The sequence below is a fragment of the Macrobrachium rosenbergii genome, chromosome 6 (genome assembly GCF_040412425.1).
Source record: "Macrobrachium rosenbergii isolate ZJJX-2024 chromosome 6, ASM4041242v1, whole genome shotgun sequence".
Classification (NCBI taxonomy): domain Eukaryota; kingdom Metazoa; phylum Arthropoda; class Malacostraca; order Decapoda; family Palaemonidae; genus Macrobrachium; species Macrobrachium rosenbergii.
In genome coordinates this window covers 31,788,540-31,804,879 of record NC_089746.1, presented here as the reverse complement: position 1 = coordinate 31,804,879, position 16,340 = coordinate 31,788,540, and the positions used below count along the sequence as shown (strand labels likewise).

The following is a 16,340-nucleotide window of genomic DNA, read 5'->3' as shown; positions in this document are numbered from 1 at the left end:
AACTGCCATGATAAAAACATTTTGAACACCAGGGGAAAAAATTCCTACTGATTTTCTGTGCATTTTATACGGAGGCTTTGAAGAGAATAATGAGAGAGATATAGGTCAGGGTGGAGATGATGTTTAAAGAGAGGACGTAGGGGAAAGATAAGAGTTAGCAGATGCTTGAAAAGAAAATGTCAAATTGTGTAAAGAAACTAAGAGGAAGTAGAGTGGCCGAAATACGTGACGAACTTCTGAAGGAAAAGTCGCCCGAAAACAGCGAAAGGAAGCTCATGAGAGGAGAAAAGAGAAATTAAACCCAAGAAACTTTTGTTGATCATATTAATGGTCACGTTACTGATTAGCAGTTTCATCCAAATAGTTTGGTCTTATTTGCACTAAATATGACTGGCTGGCTTGAGTTCTGTCGTAGAAAGTACTTTCGCAACTCATCTGAATGAGCTCAAACTCTTATAGGTTCTCAAGTACTCCCGAGTTTTGAGTTTTTCATGTATGAAAAGAAAAAAGGCTCCATGGTGAGTAAGACAGCTTTAAACGATTGCGTCATATGCAACTCAAGTCACGTGATTTTGATCAGCTGGTAGAGGTGGAAGTTGACAGGCATCGCAAGATGGTTCAATAAGTTCACGTGCTCATTCTATGGTAGCCGTATTGGAAACGATCCATACGTTGTCACTGTTTCCAAATAAAAAGATACTATGATTATAGATATTACAATCTCACTGATCGATTGAACTCATCTGCCATCAGGCGTTAACTGTAAAAATATAAAATGTTATATTAAAATAAATGATGTGGCAGTTTGTGAGGACAACATTGACCAATCAGCAAACGAGTATTGGTAGCAGCCGACACAGGTTCCAGTAATATTCTTTGCACCGGTTAGTTCCACCTGAACCTGTGTGTAAGAAGGGGTGTGAGCTTTCTCTCGCATCTTTATTACATATTTCGAAGGGATATCTTTAAATCTCGGTTGTCGATATAAAATTTCATAACCTGTACACATTCTTACAAAGTATTATTCGAAACCCTTTATATCTACAGTGACCGTCAGCCTATAAAACAAAAGAGCATCGTAAGTGATATTTAAGGATATTTAAACATCTTATTTAATGCCCTTTAGGGTATTATCTACTGAACAAATAGAATTAGGATACCAGCGAACCTTATAGTTTAATATTTTATAGTCCTTCTCTAGGATTTGCTCAGAAATTGGATTGTTTATCTCGACTCGAATTCCTGTAACCAATTGACAAAGTGTTCGTAAAAGAATAGTTTTGTCTGTGCAGTGTAGAGACGAAACATGGCAAATTCTTCATCGGATAACAACGCCAACGATACGGTAAATACTCTTCTAGTTTCAAAGTTTAATCTATAAGTAAAAAATTGTATTAACCCTTGGTATTTGATTTGTCGCTCATGCGCAAAGTGAGTGCAGTTCACCTTGCTCTCACCTTGACATGATGTCTTCAGGTTCCCCCTACCCCTTTGGGAGACTCGAGACTCGAAACATTGTTTTGCCTTTATACTATGCCATTTTCATTTTGACTGTATAATGGCCATGCCAGATTGTCTCCAAGGTGTTTTTGCTTGTTTTGATGGCAATTTTTTATTTCATAAACATCACTCATAATGCTACGTAGCCTAGGCGTAGGCTGTTGCCATTGGGAGTAATTACCCTGTATCGGTTGCCTAGGTAATTGTAGGCAGACTAGGTTACCGGTATCCCTTGGCTGTTCCTAAGGGTCTGATAGGCCATGGACATATAGGTTAACATATGGAACTGCAGTTCCATAGGGAAGCTTAGCCAGCTTATAATTGGAGTCTAGCATAATTTAGGCAAAATTAAAATTGGTCAACAGGAGTACTGTGTGGGATATAGGGTTAGTGAGGTAGCCTGTATCTTCTTTTATTTTCATATTCTTATTGTAATTGGTTGTGTAAAAGTAAGGGAGATGGTTGCATGAATATATAATTTTTTACAATTTTTTGGCTAAGCAATGTAGACCATGGTGTATATAATAGAGTACAGGAGAGATAATTTGAGGATTGTACCGAGATAGTTAGATCTTCACCGTCTTTTATCTATATTTTTTATGGTGAAACTTTACAATAGTTGTGCAGCCTGGTTCCTGCCAGTCACTGACTGGGATAGGTCATATACTACCTTTTTTGGAGGAGTCCAGAGGGGGCAAAGCCCCCCTGGCCAGGTCAGGGCATGTTGCCCTAAGTTAGGTTAGGTAGGTAAGATTTGGTTAGGTCAGGACCTGGCATTATAGGGAAGGTTAGGTCTATTTATGTATGAGGAACCTGTCCTGTCTCATATTCCCCAACTGTTTTATGGTTCGGGATCTTCCCTGAAAAAAGCAGGACGCCATATTTTATAAACTAACCATGGAATCTTCATGAAAATAATCGCCATATGTTTACCATGACCAAACTACTTAAGCAGTATCCTTGAACTATCTTAACCTAACCCAACCCAACCTAACCTAACCTAGAGGCATGGCAAAAAAAAATCGAGGTGCCCACTCGTCTGGCCAAACCATAATACAGTTGGGGATATGTGTCCCGGTCGACGTCTGGTGGGAATCAGGCTGTGCAACTGTTGTAAAGTTTTACCTTTTTTATTTCAACCCTGAGGGGTTGGTACTAAACACAGCCTCCCACAGAGTTTCTTCCATCTTTAGTACTGGCAACTCAGAGATTAATGTAAAAACATAAACAAAAGATGGCAAATTTCTTATTATCTTGGTAATTTTCTCATATCTCATATCATATAAACCATGTTGTGCACTGTTTAGCAAAAAAATTATGTTAATGGATATCTTCGTTTGGCCTTCTCCATTACATTTACCATGGGTTGAGTTGGCCATGTTTATGAAGCATTACCCCTTCCATAGGGATGCCCTCAGCCCAAGCTTGAGAAAAGCCTATGTTTGTTCATATGATCAGAACATCTCATATAATAAGTCCCAAATAGGCTAAGCAATATGGGACAGCCTACCAGGTCAAGGGCATTGCTCCAACTGTGTGGCTGTGCATGGCTATTTTGGTGTATTGATTATCAAATTGCCAAGTTTTAAATACTTTTATCTCAGTCCAAGAAACCTAATGATAATGTAGCCTAGCCTATTAGGTTACTGTATGTATTTACCAAATGACGACCAATAACGTGTTTCTTTGCAATGGATGTTCCAAGACTTTGATTATGGTTGACTCTTTTGTCAAATTTTCTTTTGTCCTGTTGATAGTACTGGTTCAGATTCAGACTTGAAGCATACTCTTTATAGTAGGGCCACAAAACTGATGGTAGGTTTGAATGCAATTTTTTAAAAGCTTATCATATTTTGATATAAATATATAGTTTTTATATGGTAAACAGTAATTGTAGTGAATGATTTTATAGTGTGGGTAAAATTTATTTAATAATTTACCATTACTGTAATACATGTCAACTACTGCAGTGAAATTGTGCAATTTTGGAGATCAGGTATGAAAATATATGAATGATCATAAGTTTAGAGTTTGAATATATACACATCACACAGCCCAACTGTCTCATTGTTTCTGGACTTTTATTGCTCTTGGGTGTAGAAGGGGGATAAACTGATACTTTCAACTGTGCTGTTGTGATGAGTTCGGGTCGTTTCGGCTTAAGTCATTTAGGCTGTAAGCACGTTTATATATGTGCAAAACGGGCGCCTTGTTTAGTGCCAGCCCCTTTGGGGATATATGTAAAACGTAAAATAATGACAGTAAATACCATAACCATAACAGTAATACCATAAACATAACATTTTGGATGCTATGGTGTAAATGACTCACGGCCGAAAAGACCAGGACTGGTTGTGATTAAACTGACTGTCATATTGTTTCTGGACTTTTATTGCTGTTGGGATGTAGAGGTGGTCAGACATACTTTCAACTGTGCTGTTGTCAATAGAATGTATGTATTTTCCTATATACAGTATAGAATATTGTTAAATCAAGAGTTTTCTTAACATATTCTGTCAGCAAGAGGCTTATCATTTGTTTAGTGTTGGTCAGATAGTATTATAGGAATTTATATCCTGTTAAAAATGCATGACAGCATAATTTGCACATCCACATTGTAATTAAAATGAGTTGTGATGTGTATAATCCATACATGGTGACACTGCAGCTGTTTTTTTTTTTTTTTGTTACTTGCATAGCAAGTTGGGTGCAAAATAGTTTCATCAAATTTTGTTAAAGATAATGTTTGTTAGAAGTGTTATATAATAACCTTAGCCATAGTCTAATCACACATTTCCAACTATCATTTATCAGTCAGCCCATCATAGCATAGGCTGCCTATGGGAAATTTAATAGTTACATTAAAGCTGCTAACTTGGTAAAACAGCTGAAGCTATACTAAAAAGATGAATCAGTCGTGAATTACAAGAACTGGCCCTATCTTAGTGCCAACCATGCGTATTTGTCTGCAAAGCAGGCTAGCCTAGCCTCGCCAAGTCCAAAGTTTGATGGCTAGGCTTGGCCTAGTTGGTTTAAAATTTTAGTATAACTTAAAATTATGTGGCAATAGCTTAATAAGTGCCAGTTTGCCATCCAAGTTAGATCAACTTTGTCATCCAAACCAGTCCCTGTGGGTGGGAATACAAACCATCACCCCTTATGTAGTATTCCTCAGCATGAGCTGGAATCGGTTTTTGAGATTTGGTAACAATGTAAGGAGCCTAAATGGAGGTAGACAGGTGTGGGGGAGAAACCCTCTGCACCTGCTGTTGTCGAGTACTTTTTCTTAGGTTGCTGATGGGTGAGGATGTCTTTTGGTAAAGAGGGGGGATGAGTCACTCACCTGCCATCACCAAGCACTTTTTCTTTGACTCATTTACTGTGGAGTCTACTGCGTTCATTCTAGGGTGATTTATTGAGACTTTTTTCTTTCAATGTCTGTTTGTTTTATATTTTTTCGCTGTAAATAAAGATGGAGAAGAAACAAATGCAAAGACATTATAATGGATGAGAGTGCATGTGTGTGCACTTAATGTCTCCTATGGTTATAGACCCTCATAGGTATTGTAGTTCCTGTAGTTTTAGGATTTATAGTCCTCTTTCATTATGTAAGGAGTGTGCTGTATGGTACAATCACAGTTGGAGAAGTTTAGTAAAAGGGAAAGCATATGCTGCCTTCTTCAATTGGGAATACTCCCCTGGTGACAGCCAAACTTCCCTAGTTCTATCCTCCTCTGCCTCTCGTTGCACCTTCTGCACATATGGCTACCCCTAAGTGTCCAGGAACTTGTTGTGCATGGTAAGTTGGGACTCTTAACCTGCTCTTTTCTCCGATGATGAGCCAGGTACCTGGGCTGGTCTCTCCCCTAGAGGGTCCTTGACTTGTGTACACAGTTTATTACTACCTCTCTTGTTCCTTGAATATGGTCATCTTTAGAGTACTTACTTAAGATGTGGCTTTCCGTATTATCCTGGTAAGTCTGTTGTACAAGCTTTCCTTTACCACTTAGCAATGGTCAAGACTGAGGAAACTCATGCTGCTGTTGCTGTTGCTTCATCCTCTGAGTAGGTTGAATTCCTGAAGAAGTAGGCCTAGTACTTCCTGTGGGATATGTCCCAGCATCAACCACAGCACCAAAAAAGACCATGACGACACTCTGTGCTTCAACGTTCTTTTGTGGGGGAGAAGCACATACACTGTGATGACATTCTGTGCCTCAACATTTCTTTTGCAGGGGAGACGCACATACACTGTTCTTCTACCTACTCTTCCTCCTCTTTGAGCTCATTGTCATCCTCCACCTCATCTTCCTCTTCACTTTCCTCTTGTAGGAAGAAGTCCAAGAAGGCTTATCATGCGAAACCCTGAAGGACTTTTGGTAAGTGTTCTTCCCAGGCTTTGGGAGGCGATGGTGTTTGGCTACTCACTGGTGACTTGTCCACAGTAGGTAAGGCAGCTAAAGGCATACTCGGTACCCTGTGCTGGCCTGCTCTCTCTGGACAAGGGGAATGCTCCTGGCTCCTCCATCTGTGAATTGTGTGAAAGAGAACCAGATGAACCAGTGCTATCCTCTTTTTTGTTTATTCATAGTCCCTGGATTTTATGCACACTGACAGGGATTTGCATGTGACAGATCTCACTGATGGGTTTGTGCATGACAGATCTCGGCTTTACAGTGCTCGTTGGTACTGGGATGACCTGCATGCCCTCGATCCTGCTGCTCCCTGTCCCGCCTGTGGCTTGCCATTGTCATGTGCTTGTTCACCATGCCTTCAAATAGTTCAACCATCACTGAACACAACATGGGTAGTTACATGGCTTGGAACTATGTATATCAGGTATGGGTCATCCACAGCTCAGGGTGAATTTCCAGGTTGAGATTCAACTTGCTAGATACTGGAGAGACCACCTTCCATCTAAGGAGTTAGTGTCCTACTTAAAAGGTGATGGTTTCTATTCTATTCATAACACCTCAAGCATAAGGTAGAAGGTAAACAATTTCTTTCCTCGTACTAATACAAAATGGATTTGTTTTACACTGCAGCAAGTTCTTTCACTCCTAGAGACCTGTTATTGTATTAGAAAATATAATTTATAATAGCATTAACAAAATGAAATTTGGACACTAATCATTTGAAAATCCAATATATCCATTTATACAGGTATAAAGGTAACCTCCCACAGTTATGGAAATCCCAGTAAAGTTCATTCATATCATAATACTTTTGTATTATGCAAATCCTTGTTTGCAGGTACAGATTCACAAAAATGTTCCTGTAGTATTGCTGCATCCTGCACGTATTCAGAGTCATTAATTTTCAGCACTATTCATTTAACAAAGATACTTGTTCCAGTGGCCATAATTATTTCCTTTGTAAATTAAATTCTGTCACAGGCAAACCTTCCTCATCTGCACCTGAAATGAGAAAGGTTCTGCATAAAAACCTTAAATACTAAAAAAACATTAAACAAAATGTATATTAAAAAAAAAGTTTGTTTCATAATTACACTAATTTTTAATATCAGTACAGTACTGTATACTCTTTCAGTCATTGTTCACACTCCACATTTTAACAATAACTTATTCTTATATCTTAAAGCTAGTAGTTAAATCTTGTACATAAAACTGTCTACTGATTAGTTAATCATACTCATACTTTTCCTCAGCCTTACTACTACTCAAACTATCATCCTTACTTTATTTTATAGTAAACAGTATACTGAATCAGTAGTATTACTACTGTCTCTTTCAGCTCGATATCTAGCTAACCATTCTAAAATTCCACTACTGACTACACTTAAATTCTGACACTGCCTCATCTGTGTTGTTTAGTGCTTCATTACTTCCAGGTATGCCATAAATTACTGCATTTAATTCCTCGTCATCTTTAATAGGAAACATACATACATTATATGTCTGATCTAGTTCCCTATCCATTTCATCCTTTCTACTTGTACTGTACTTCTATACTTACACTGTCTCCCCTTTTCCTACCATTTCCATTCTTCCTATCCTTAACTGTGTCTACCAAAACTAACTGTTTCCCTTCTGTCAGGCTTTCCTCTTGTTTACTCACATCATCTTCATTCTCTTTTACATACATTCATTTGGTGAATCTATATCCTTATGTGCACCATTTATCATTATCACCTTCATACTATCATCTCCATTCAAGTAACATTTTACACTAGCACTTCCTTTCAGTTTCCATTCAATCATTTTCCCCTTTGGGAACCATTCATTGTTCATACACAAATACAAACCTGAAGTTCTGTACATAGGGATTTAGCTTGTGAATGCAAACTGGAATGTCTGTTAAAACTTGCTGACAGTGTAGATAACTACTGACAGGTAGGGGGAAACCATGCCCACCTGTCGGTCTGCACTCCACATTATTTTTGGCTGCTTTGGCATGCAGATGTCTTTTTTCAACTCTGTTTCCGCCTTACCATTTTGCTTTCATTTGAACTGTCTCACTTGAGTATTCTTGCTCTTTTTCCCTTTTGTTGTTTGTGTGGTTGTTTGGTTCAGAATGGAACTTCCTGCTCTACACCGAGGAAGTTTTTGGGTGTACAGTACAGCACTGTCCTGGTAAGATGGGCCTTACTAGAGATTCCTCTCATCCTTTGAGAGACCCACATACTCTGCACATTTTGCAGAAAGCATTTTTGCAACTGTGACAGCCTGTGTTCTGAGTGCCAGGGGTGGCTATCAGAACAGTGAAAAAAGTTTGCAGCTAAGAAGAAGGAGGCCACTTGGGAGCATTACTCTGCTGGCGACACCCAGGGAGGTTTTCAGTACCTTCCTTGTGCCCACTAAGCTGCCACCCATTGTTTTGACTCGTAAGGGAGGTGTTTCCCCTTTCCCCACTCTCTCTAATATTATATTTTTTTTTCCTCTTAGGAACAGTTTATGATGTTGAGAGGTGTAGAGCAAGAGGGCCACCTACATTTTCCTATCGGATATCCTTCTCTTCCACACCTGTAACATTTAACCTCTGTCACTTCTCTTTTTATACCATCAGTGACATTTCTTTGTCTATTCCTATTCCCACTTACACTTTGTCCATAACTCATGCTTCTACTTCTATCCTGCCTAATCCTACTACTGCTTCTTCTTATACTTCTAGCATTCCTAAAATCCATATTACTTCTAGCATCCCTAAAATCCATATTACTTCTAGCATTCCTAAAATCCATAGTATTTCTGGCATTCCTAGAATCCATTTTTCTCACCATATTGCTATCATTCCTACAATCCCTATTACTTCTCATATATCTATCATCCCCACAATCCATATTTCCACTCTCATCTAGCTCTCTTACAAAATCATTTCGAGCCTGCAAAGAATGGTCTACCACTGCATCCTGGTATGACCCACATTCAGCCCTATCCTACATATGCTCATTTCTAATTTCTTGTAGAGCAAGAGCAAGTGGGCCACCTACATTTGCCTATCGTATATCCTTCTCTTCCACACCTGTAACATTTAACCTCTGTCACTCCTCTTTGTATACCGTCAGTGATATTTCTTTGTCTATTCCTATTCCCACTTACAATTTGTCCATAACTCATGCTTCTACTTCTATCCTGCCCAATCCTACTACTGCTTCATCTCATACTTCTAGCATTCCTAAAATCCATATTACTGCTGGCATTCCTAGAATCCATATTTCTCACCATATTGCTATAATTCCTACAATCCCTGTTACTTCTCACATAGGCTATCTATCATCCCCACAATCTATGTTTCCACGCTCATCTAGCCCTCTTACAAAATCATTTCGAGCCTACAAAGAATGGTCTACCACTGCATCCTGGTATGACCCACACTCAGCCCTATCCTACATATGCTCATTTCTAATTTCTATTGTACTTGTCTTCCACATCTTAAAACTCAAGATCCTCCATTAACTCAGCACATCATTCCACTTCAATCGTTCATTCTTCCATCTCATCTTTTTCTTTCGCTTTGTTCTTATGAACTTTGCCACATGATCAGGAACAGTAACCAGCAACTTCATCATCTTTTTGTAATTGATATCTTGATCCCCATACTTCTTTCTGGCTAAAGTTTCGGGTTGATAGGTATACATTTATACACTTTCACTCGTTCCCATCTGTAAGTCTTCAAACTCAATTCCTCTGTTTATACCTTATTTCTTTTTTCTCTCTTTTCACTTGATCAATAATTTTCTCTCTCACAGCTTCTTACCTCTGCCCTCCTACACTCATGATTGTTTGATAAAAGTCTAGAAGTCTACCTTCCAGAAACTCACCCAGTCCTTTTAACCTCTGATGCTTACTATCCCTATACTTGTCTATGCTGTACCTTTCATACTTCTTAAAAAAGTCTTTTATATCCCTCTTACTCAGTATGTTATACTCTCGTATCTTGGGTACCGGTACTTCCCTGAGAATTATACTCCTATGTACCTCTTTCACTCCCTTGTCATTTGAACTTCGCATCTATGTATCCGTTTTCCAACTCACATGTGACACACAACCATCCTCACTTGATGGGGTCTACAGTTCCTGCTCTTGTTCAGCTTGTCTACTATCTTCGTTCTTTTCTTGGCCTTGCCTGTCTTTACACATTCTCGATCTTTTTCTTTTCTATCTTTTGTGTCCTTATTCTTTCCCCTCAGTCTTTTTCCTATCCTCATCCCCTTCTGGTCTGGGGTTGATTCTACTTGATCTATTCCTGCCCCATGTATTTCCTCACTTGCACTTGTTGGGATGAAACATGAAACAACCTCATCTAAAATGTAGGTTCTTTATTAGGTAAGGTCACAATATAACAAGGACAATGAGTGAGGACAACCGAACTCGGGGAGGGGAAGTGGCATATTGCTAGGCATTGAATTTGAATGTGTTCGGTTGCCACTTATCAATATAGGCTACATGTGAGGCAAGAATACAGTTGCCACTTATCAATACACAACGTTATATACATTGGAGGCGAGAATACGTTTTACAATGACAAATACATGTTATATACATATAAATTATGGTATCTACACTTCCCTCCCTCCACTCTTCATGCTTGCAGTCCTGTCTCAAGTGGGCTCTTCGTCTGGAACTCATGACAATCCTGACCTTGTCCCAGCGGTGAGAAGTCATATCCTGGGTCGTGACTGACTGCCCAACTTCTAGCTGGGTAGGGGACTTTCATGTTGATTGTACAACGATCTCTGTACAAGTTCGGCCATGGTGGCAGCGCTTTGATTGCAGTACTCGGCTTTCTCGAGCCATTCCTGCAAGAATGACTGAGGATGAGCAGGCACACATGAGCGAAGTGGGTGGACATATAGGATTTGTTCAGGGGAGCGGCCCATGAAGTTTGGAGTATTCTGTAACTCCAAGAGGCCACGGTCGAAGTCTTCACAGTCAGTGTTGCCAGAGGGCACTGTCTTCATTATAAGATGCTTCACTGCCTTCACAGCAGCCTTGGCATAGCCATTAGACTGCGGGTAGTGTGGGTAAGTAATGAACTGATGTATTCCCCATCAGTCCTTGTAATTCCTGAATTCACGCTGGTGAAATGAGGTCCACCATCGGTCCTGAGGCGAAGTGGGGCACCAACCTACCTGAAATATCTGCAAAGATCCTGATCATCGCAGTGGCAGTAGTGTCACTGTAGTATGGGACAACCACAGGCCAGCCAGTGAGCCTGTCGGTCATGGCGAGGAGTGACTTCCCTGTGATGTTGAAGTCCGCTGACACAGACTCAAAGGATCATTGTTTTGAAGAGGTTCCTGCTGGAGGCTGGGTTCTAAGACCTGGCAAGGCTCGCATGCCTGGACAGTGCTTCTGGTGTCACAGTTGATTCCTGGCCAGTAAACAGTCTGTCGTGCCCTTTGCTTTGTGGCTTCTATTCCTCTGTGACTGTCATGGAGTTGCTCCATAAAGTATGAGTTCAGTGTCGACTGAGAGGCTCTCCCATAGTTTCCAAAATGGGAGCAACAAATTATGTAAGTTGTAATGGATGGTAGGAAATCCTGAGAGTATGCAGTCTTGAAGATGAATGTATGAAGGGTCCTCCCTCACTGAAGCACGATCTTGAATAATCCTGTTGACGTCCTGGGGTGAGGCATTGTCCTCTTGGGCTGCTGCATGAGCTGTGGCAATGTTCCTGATGTATGTCCTGGCCTCAACACAGTCTGTGGTGTGAGCTGGCTGATGGGGGCATGCAACAGGGCATCGGGTATGCTGAGCTGCTTGCCAGCACACCACATGGCTGTGAACAGATAAGGTGTGATTTTCTCCTTGAGATGTTGCAAGTGGGGATTCTTGACTGCATCTAGAGTGTAATGGTTGTGAATTGGTATCAGTGGGCGATAGTCTGTCTTCAACGTAAAATGTTGGAGGCTTATCAGTTACAGTTTACATTTGGACGTAGCCCAGGTTACAGCTGACATCTCCAAATCAGTCGTGGCGCAGCATGTCTCAGTGTCTGTGAGGAAACGAGAGCCACGCTGTACAGTACTAAGTGGAGTCTTCCATTACTGTGGTCTTGTAGAAGGGCATATCCTAGGCCATGAGTCGAGAAGCGTCGGTATGTAGGATAACTGGGAGGGGTGAATTGAAGGCAGCAAGAACTGGTGGGCTGGCCAGGGCAGTCTTCATTCAGCAAAATGCCCTGTCCTGATCCGTGGTCCATACAAATGCATGCTTGGGGCTCATAAGGGGTCTTAGAGGCTGAGCTTGTCGCTGCTACTTTGCTGGGGTCCGTGGAAATGCTGTCTTTGGAGATCCAAAATCTGCAGAAGGCAATGCTGGAGGCTGCAACCACAAACTTGTCCTTGTTAAGTGTGATGCCAAACTTGCGGCACCTTGTCAACTTCTCATGGATTCAGTATAGATGGCTGGGGAAATCCTTGTTGAACATCAGGATGTCGTCGACTAACTTGTCACAATTCTTGACACCTTGCAGGGCCTTGTCTCCTTGAAGGCATTAGGCATCTTCTGTGGCCACAAATCACACTGGGCCTCTGCAATGCTAGAATCGGCCATAGGGTGTCATGAATGTGGTTAACTTTTGATATTCCTCTGTGAGTTGCATTTTCCAGTACCTGAAGCAGTGGTGAAGAACTTGGCCTTTGGATCAACACTGCAGATGCTAGATAATAGTAAGGGTGACAGTTGGGCTGGGCATTTAACTTGGCTGTTGAGGTTCTTGAGGTTGCTGGTGATTCGAACGCCTTTGTCCTTAGGTACGATGATGAATGGGTGGCACCAGTCTGAGGGTTTGTCACCAGTGGGCTTAATGATACCCTGATCTACCATGAATTCAAGCTCTGCCTTGACATGTTCCTGGAAGGCACATGATACCTGGCAGGTGCATTGATGGCGAAAGGTATGGTGTTTTCCTTGAGATGGACTCACATTGGGGTCCTTCCATCAGCTTGAGTGGGGCTTTCTTCAGTTCTTATTTGGAGATCAGCATGTCCTTGAACTCTTGTAGAAAGCAGTCTCTGGCTTTGGCAGGCGATGTGGTGGCATGAGGAGGCAACTCTGAACACCTATTGAATGGGTAACATCCAGAATAGGTCTGGGAAACTCTGGCCTACTCTATGCAATGGCTATATGACAGCAGTGAACATAGGGGTAAATGGTGGGGGGTTGTAGTGTGCTCCTAGGAATGTGCAGAAGCTCAAGATGATTAGGGCCCATAACAGAGACGTTGGCACCTGTGTCTGGCAACATCTGAATCCTGGATGTGATGTCAATATACAAGACTGAAACAGAGATTGGCTGCTGTGTCTTGATAGGAGAGGGTCTTCCCATCCGACAACAGCTGGGGTTCTTGCCTGGGGAGAGTGGTGTAGGTTTGGCACTGGAAGTTGCACCCTGTTTGGCATCCCGTCTTCTTCTGGCAGCACTTGTCATAATGTCCCTGTCGGTTGCAGTGGCGGCACTGGACCTGCCTGGCAGGACACCTCTGTGCCTTGGCCTAATGCCCCTTGTTGGCACAGTTGCTGCAGAAGCTGTCTGCTGCTGGACACTTCTCTGTGGATATGTGCGTGCAGTTGCATGACTGGCATGAAACACTCCGTTATGGTGTGGTAGGGGTGGCACCCCTTCCACATTTCTTCTGCTTCCTCTGGTTTGAGAGGGCACACAACTGAGAGGGTGTTGTATGAATTGCAGAAGTTTCCTTCCTGGAGACCTTATAGGTGCAGCATGTGTTGATAATATCCTGTAGAGAGGTGTTGGTGTCGAGGGCTATGAGTTTCTTAGTCAGTTCTTCATCCCTGACTCCCATGAGGAGGATCACCTTCATTTGGGTTTGCTCACAAACTGAAGATCTACTGGGACAAACATCTACTTCCTCTGCAATGTTCTTGAGTCTTATGTAAAAGTCTGAAAAGACTCTCCCTCTAACTGTTTGCAGGTATGCAGCTCCTTACAACATAGATGCTCGTTGTGAAGGCTCATGATGTGTTCTTGAAGGCATCCAAGACTTCATTGACACTTAATCAGTGTCTGGAGGTATGTCTAGGGTCTGCTCGAGGATCCTTTGGGTAACACTGGCAGATCCACTATGACTGAATGATCGTCCCAGCGACGTTGCCATTCCTGAAAAATTTGAAAAGTGGTATCTGGGTGAAGGGTGGGTGGGTTCTGGGTGATTGCTTTCGGTGGAGGGGCTACTAACGGGGTCGCTGCATCCCCTGGTGGCGAGGTAGGAGCTGCAGATGTCAAAGGAGGTGCACTGGGGCTTCCTGTGGTTGCTGTATGAGGGGGGGCTAGCATTTGCAGAAAGGCGCTGTAGTGGTCTGCTTCCTGTTGCCTGCGAATTTCGTCGTCCTCTCTCTGTCGTTGGACCCTTAATTCTTTCTGTTTTCTTGTCTCTCATCTTCTTTCTGTCTCCTTTTCTCCTCTTGTCTGATCTGGCATGATCCTTGATCCGTGATTTCTCCAGGTATTGTATGAACGAAAGGAAATCAGATGATTGGGGTATTGTCGTCTGGGGGTGGAGTGTGGGTCGGGACTGTAGACGGTAGATAGGATCTTGTGAACGCTGGGCGAGTTGGGTGTCGTCATGTTTGTCCTGAGAACATGGAGAATCCTTTGTGAATAATGTTCTGTTTACCCCCACACAGGCTTAAAACAGAATTTAACAGAAATGTATTTTAAGTGCATTGCGTGAAATATTGGCACTCGTTGGTTTGGTGTACATGCGTGTGCATCAGTCTCCAGATGAAATTGGCGATGGGTGATGCACGTGGTTCATTCTGCTGGTGTAGATTTGTAGCGGATTCCTGCTTATGACTTTTGGGCAGGGAACACACTGTAACGTCACCACACTGTACACTATGAATCATTAGCACCACCTTGCACTGCATATGATACACTGTACATACCATGAATGGAAGTCTGTTGGAGAGAGAGAGAGAGAATATATGCTAAAATATCTCAATTTCCGGAGAGGCCGGTCCAAATCCGGAGACCTAAAAGCCCTGCTTTTGGGGGGCAGGGTCCAGGAGCCCCGCATAAGTAAAAAAAAAGTAAATTTAAAGGGCCATAGCAGACTTAAAATTGAGGCTGCGGGTGAGCCCTACACAAAGAGCCACTCCCACCAGCAGACGTAGTATGGAGCGAAGGTAGATGTTAGTCATAAATTACCAGTTTATCCTATTTCTATTAAGGACTAAGGACTTTTTTTTTATCGCAGACAGGCTCTTTGCGTTGCTGCAGAGTGAATAAATGGTATACACAGTTGTAGGACATTCGGTACCTTACCTGGGATCATTCTAGTTGAAGTTAACAAAAATCTGAAACTGGCTGCCTGTTCTTTGAATAGTGCTTAGAATTCCAAATTGTGCTCACATGTTTAAGCGTTAATATAAAAAACGTTAAGTGACAGTTAGTCCTAGGTTGTGTTCATTATTTTTCTGCAGTTAAAGTCAACCAGGGGATTTATGCTGAACTTTAGGCCTGTTTTGTGATAATTGACATTTCTATTATCAAATTTATTTTCAGCCTCGAATCGTACTGCACATTAATGTATGATAAGTTTTACTGATCAGTTCCTTTTCCGATCCGTGACCATAGCCAGCATTTCAGCATGGGGGTTGGGGTGGGGGGTTGGGAATCAGGAATGTTCAGTAGTCGGATGTGCGATAGGGCAATAAGACTCTATATGTTATGATTACTGCTAGGTAAGAAATGCCTTTATTTACTCATTAGTCCTTTTCAGGGTTCTGCAGTACGATATTAAGTGATGTTTATGAATACAAATGTGTTTATATTATCATCATTGGTAATGTGCAGGATTCAGGAATTTTGTTTCAGTTTTATTTATTATGTTTATTTTTTTTTTCAATGCTAGTGAGAAAATGTTCATAGTGCACAACGATTTCGAGTAAACACAACTCTGAAAAGTGTCTTTTTGTGCCGGGTTCCGTGTTGCAGTTGAGTCCATATTTTCCAAGGCCGAGGCCAAGTCCAAACTATTCAGTTTCAAGGACCCAGTCCGAATTCATGCTGCGGTGTCTTGAGATCTTGTTGGAGTCTGCTCTTAAAACTGTTAAACCCAGTTGAAATCTGTGATCATCTCTCTGGCATACAGGTGGTAGTTCTTGTACGCTGTGCGAGAGAGCGTGATCGTAAGTTCATAACGAGTATGCGCTGTGCGTTTGTCTTATGCTAAATGAATTTCAAATCTAGGACATAGCAATGCACTTTATCAAATAAAAAGTGATAACACACGGCCTTCAATATTCATGCCTTGCAAAATTTACATAATGTACGTTATAGGTGCTTCTACATGTTTCAACTGTAATGTAACAGAGACAGACTGTGACCTGGAACCTTTTGCAGTCATGGCCT

General features: G+C 41.6%; 1 protein-coding gene across 2 annotated transcripts in view; it reads left to right on the top strand.

Annotated features, from left to right (window-relative positions):
• Positions 1 to 865: 865 nt before the first annotated feature.
• aralar1 (calcium-binding mitochondrial carrier protein aralar1) overlaps positions 866 to 16,340 on the top strand; it is a 335,053-nt gene continuing 319,578 nt past the window's right edge. Inside the window, exon 1 of one of the 2 annotated variants that reach the window (XM_067105476.1) lies at positions 866 to 1,345. In XM_067105476.1, coding sequence (XP_066961577.1) covers positions 1,307 to 1,345 — 39 coding nt within the window. In that variant the 5' untranslated portion in view covers positions 866 to 1,306. The remainder of the gene's footprint in view (positions 1,346 to 16,340) is intronic. The other variant, XM_067105478.1, reaches the window with a different exon arrangement.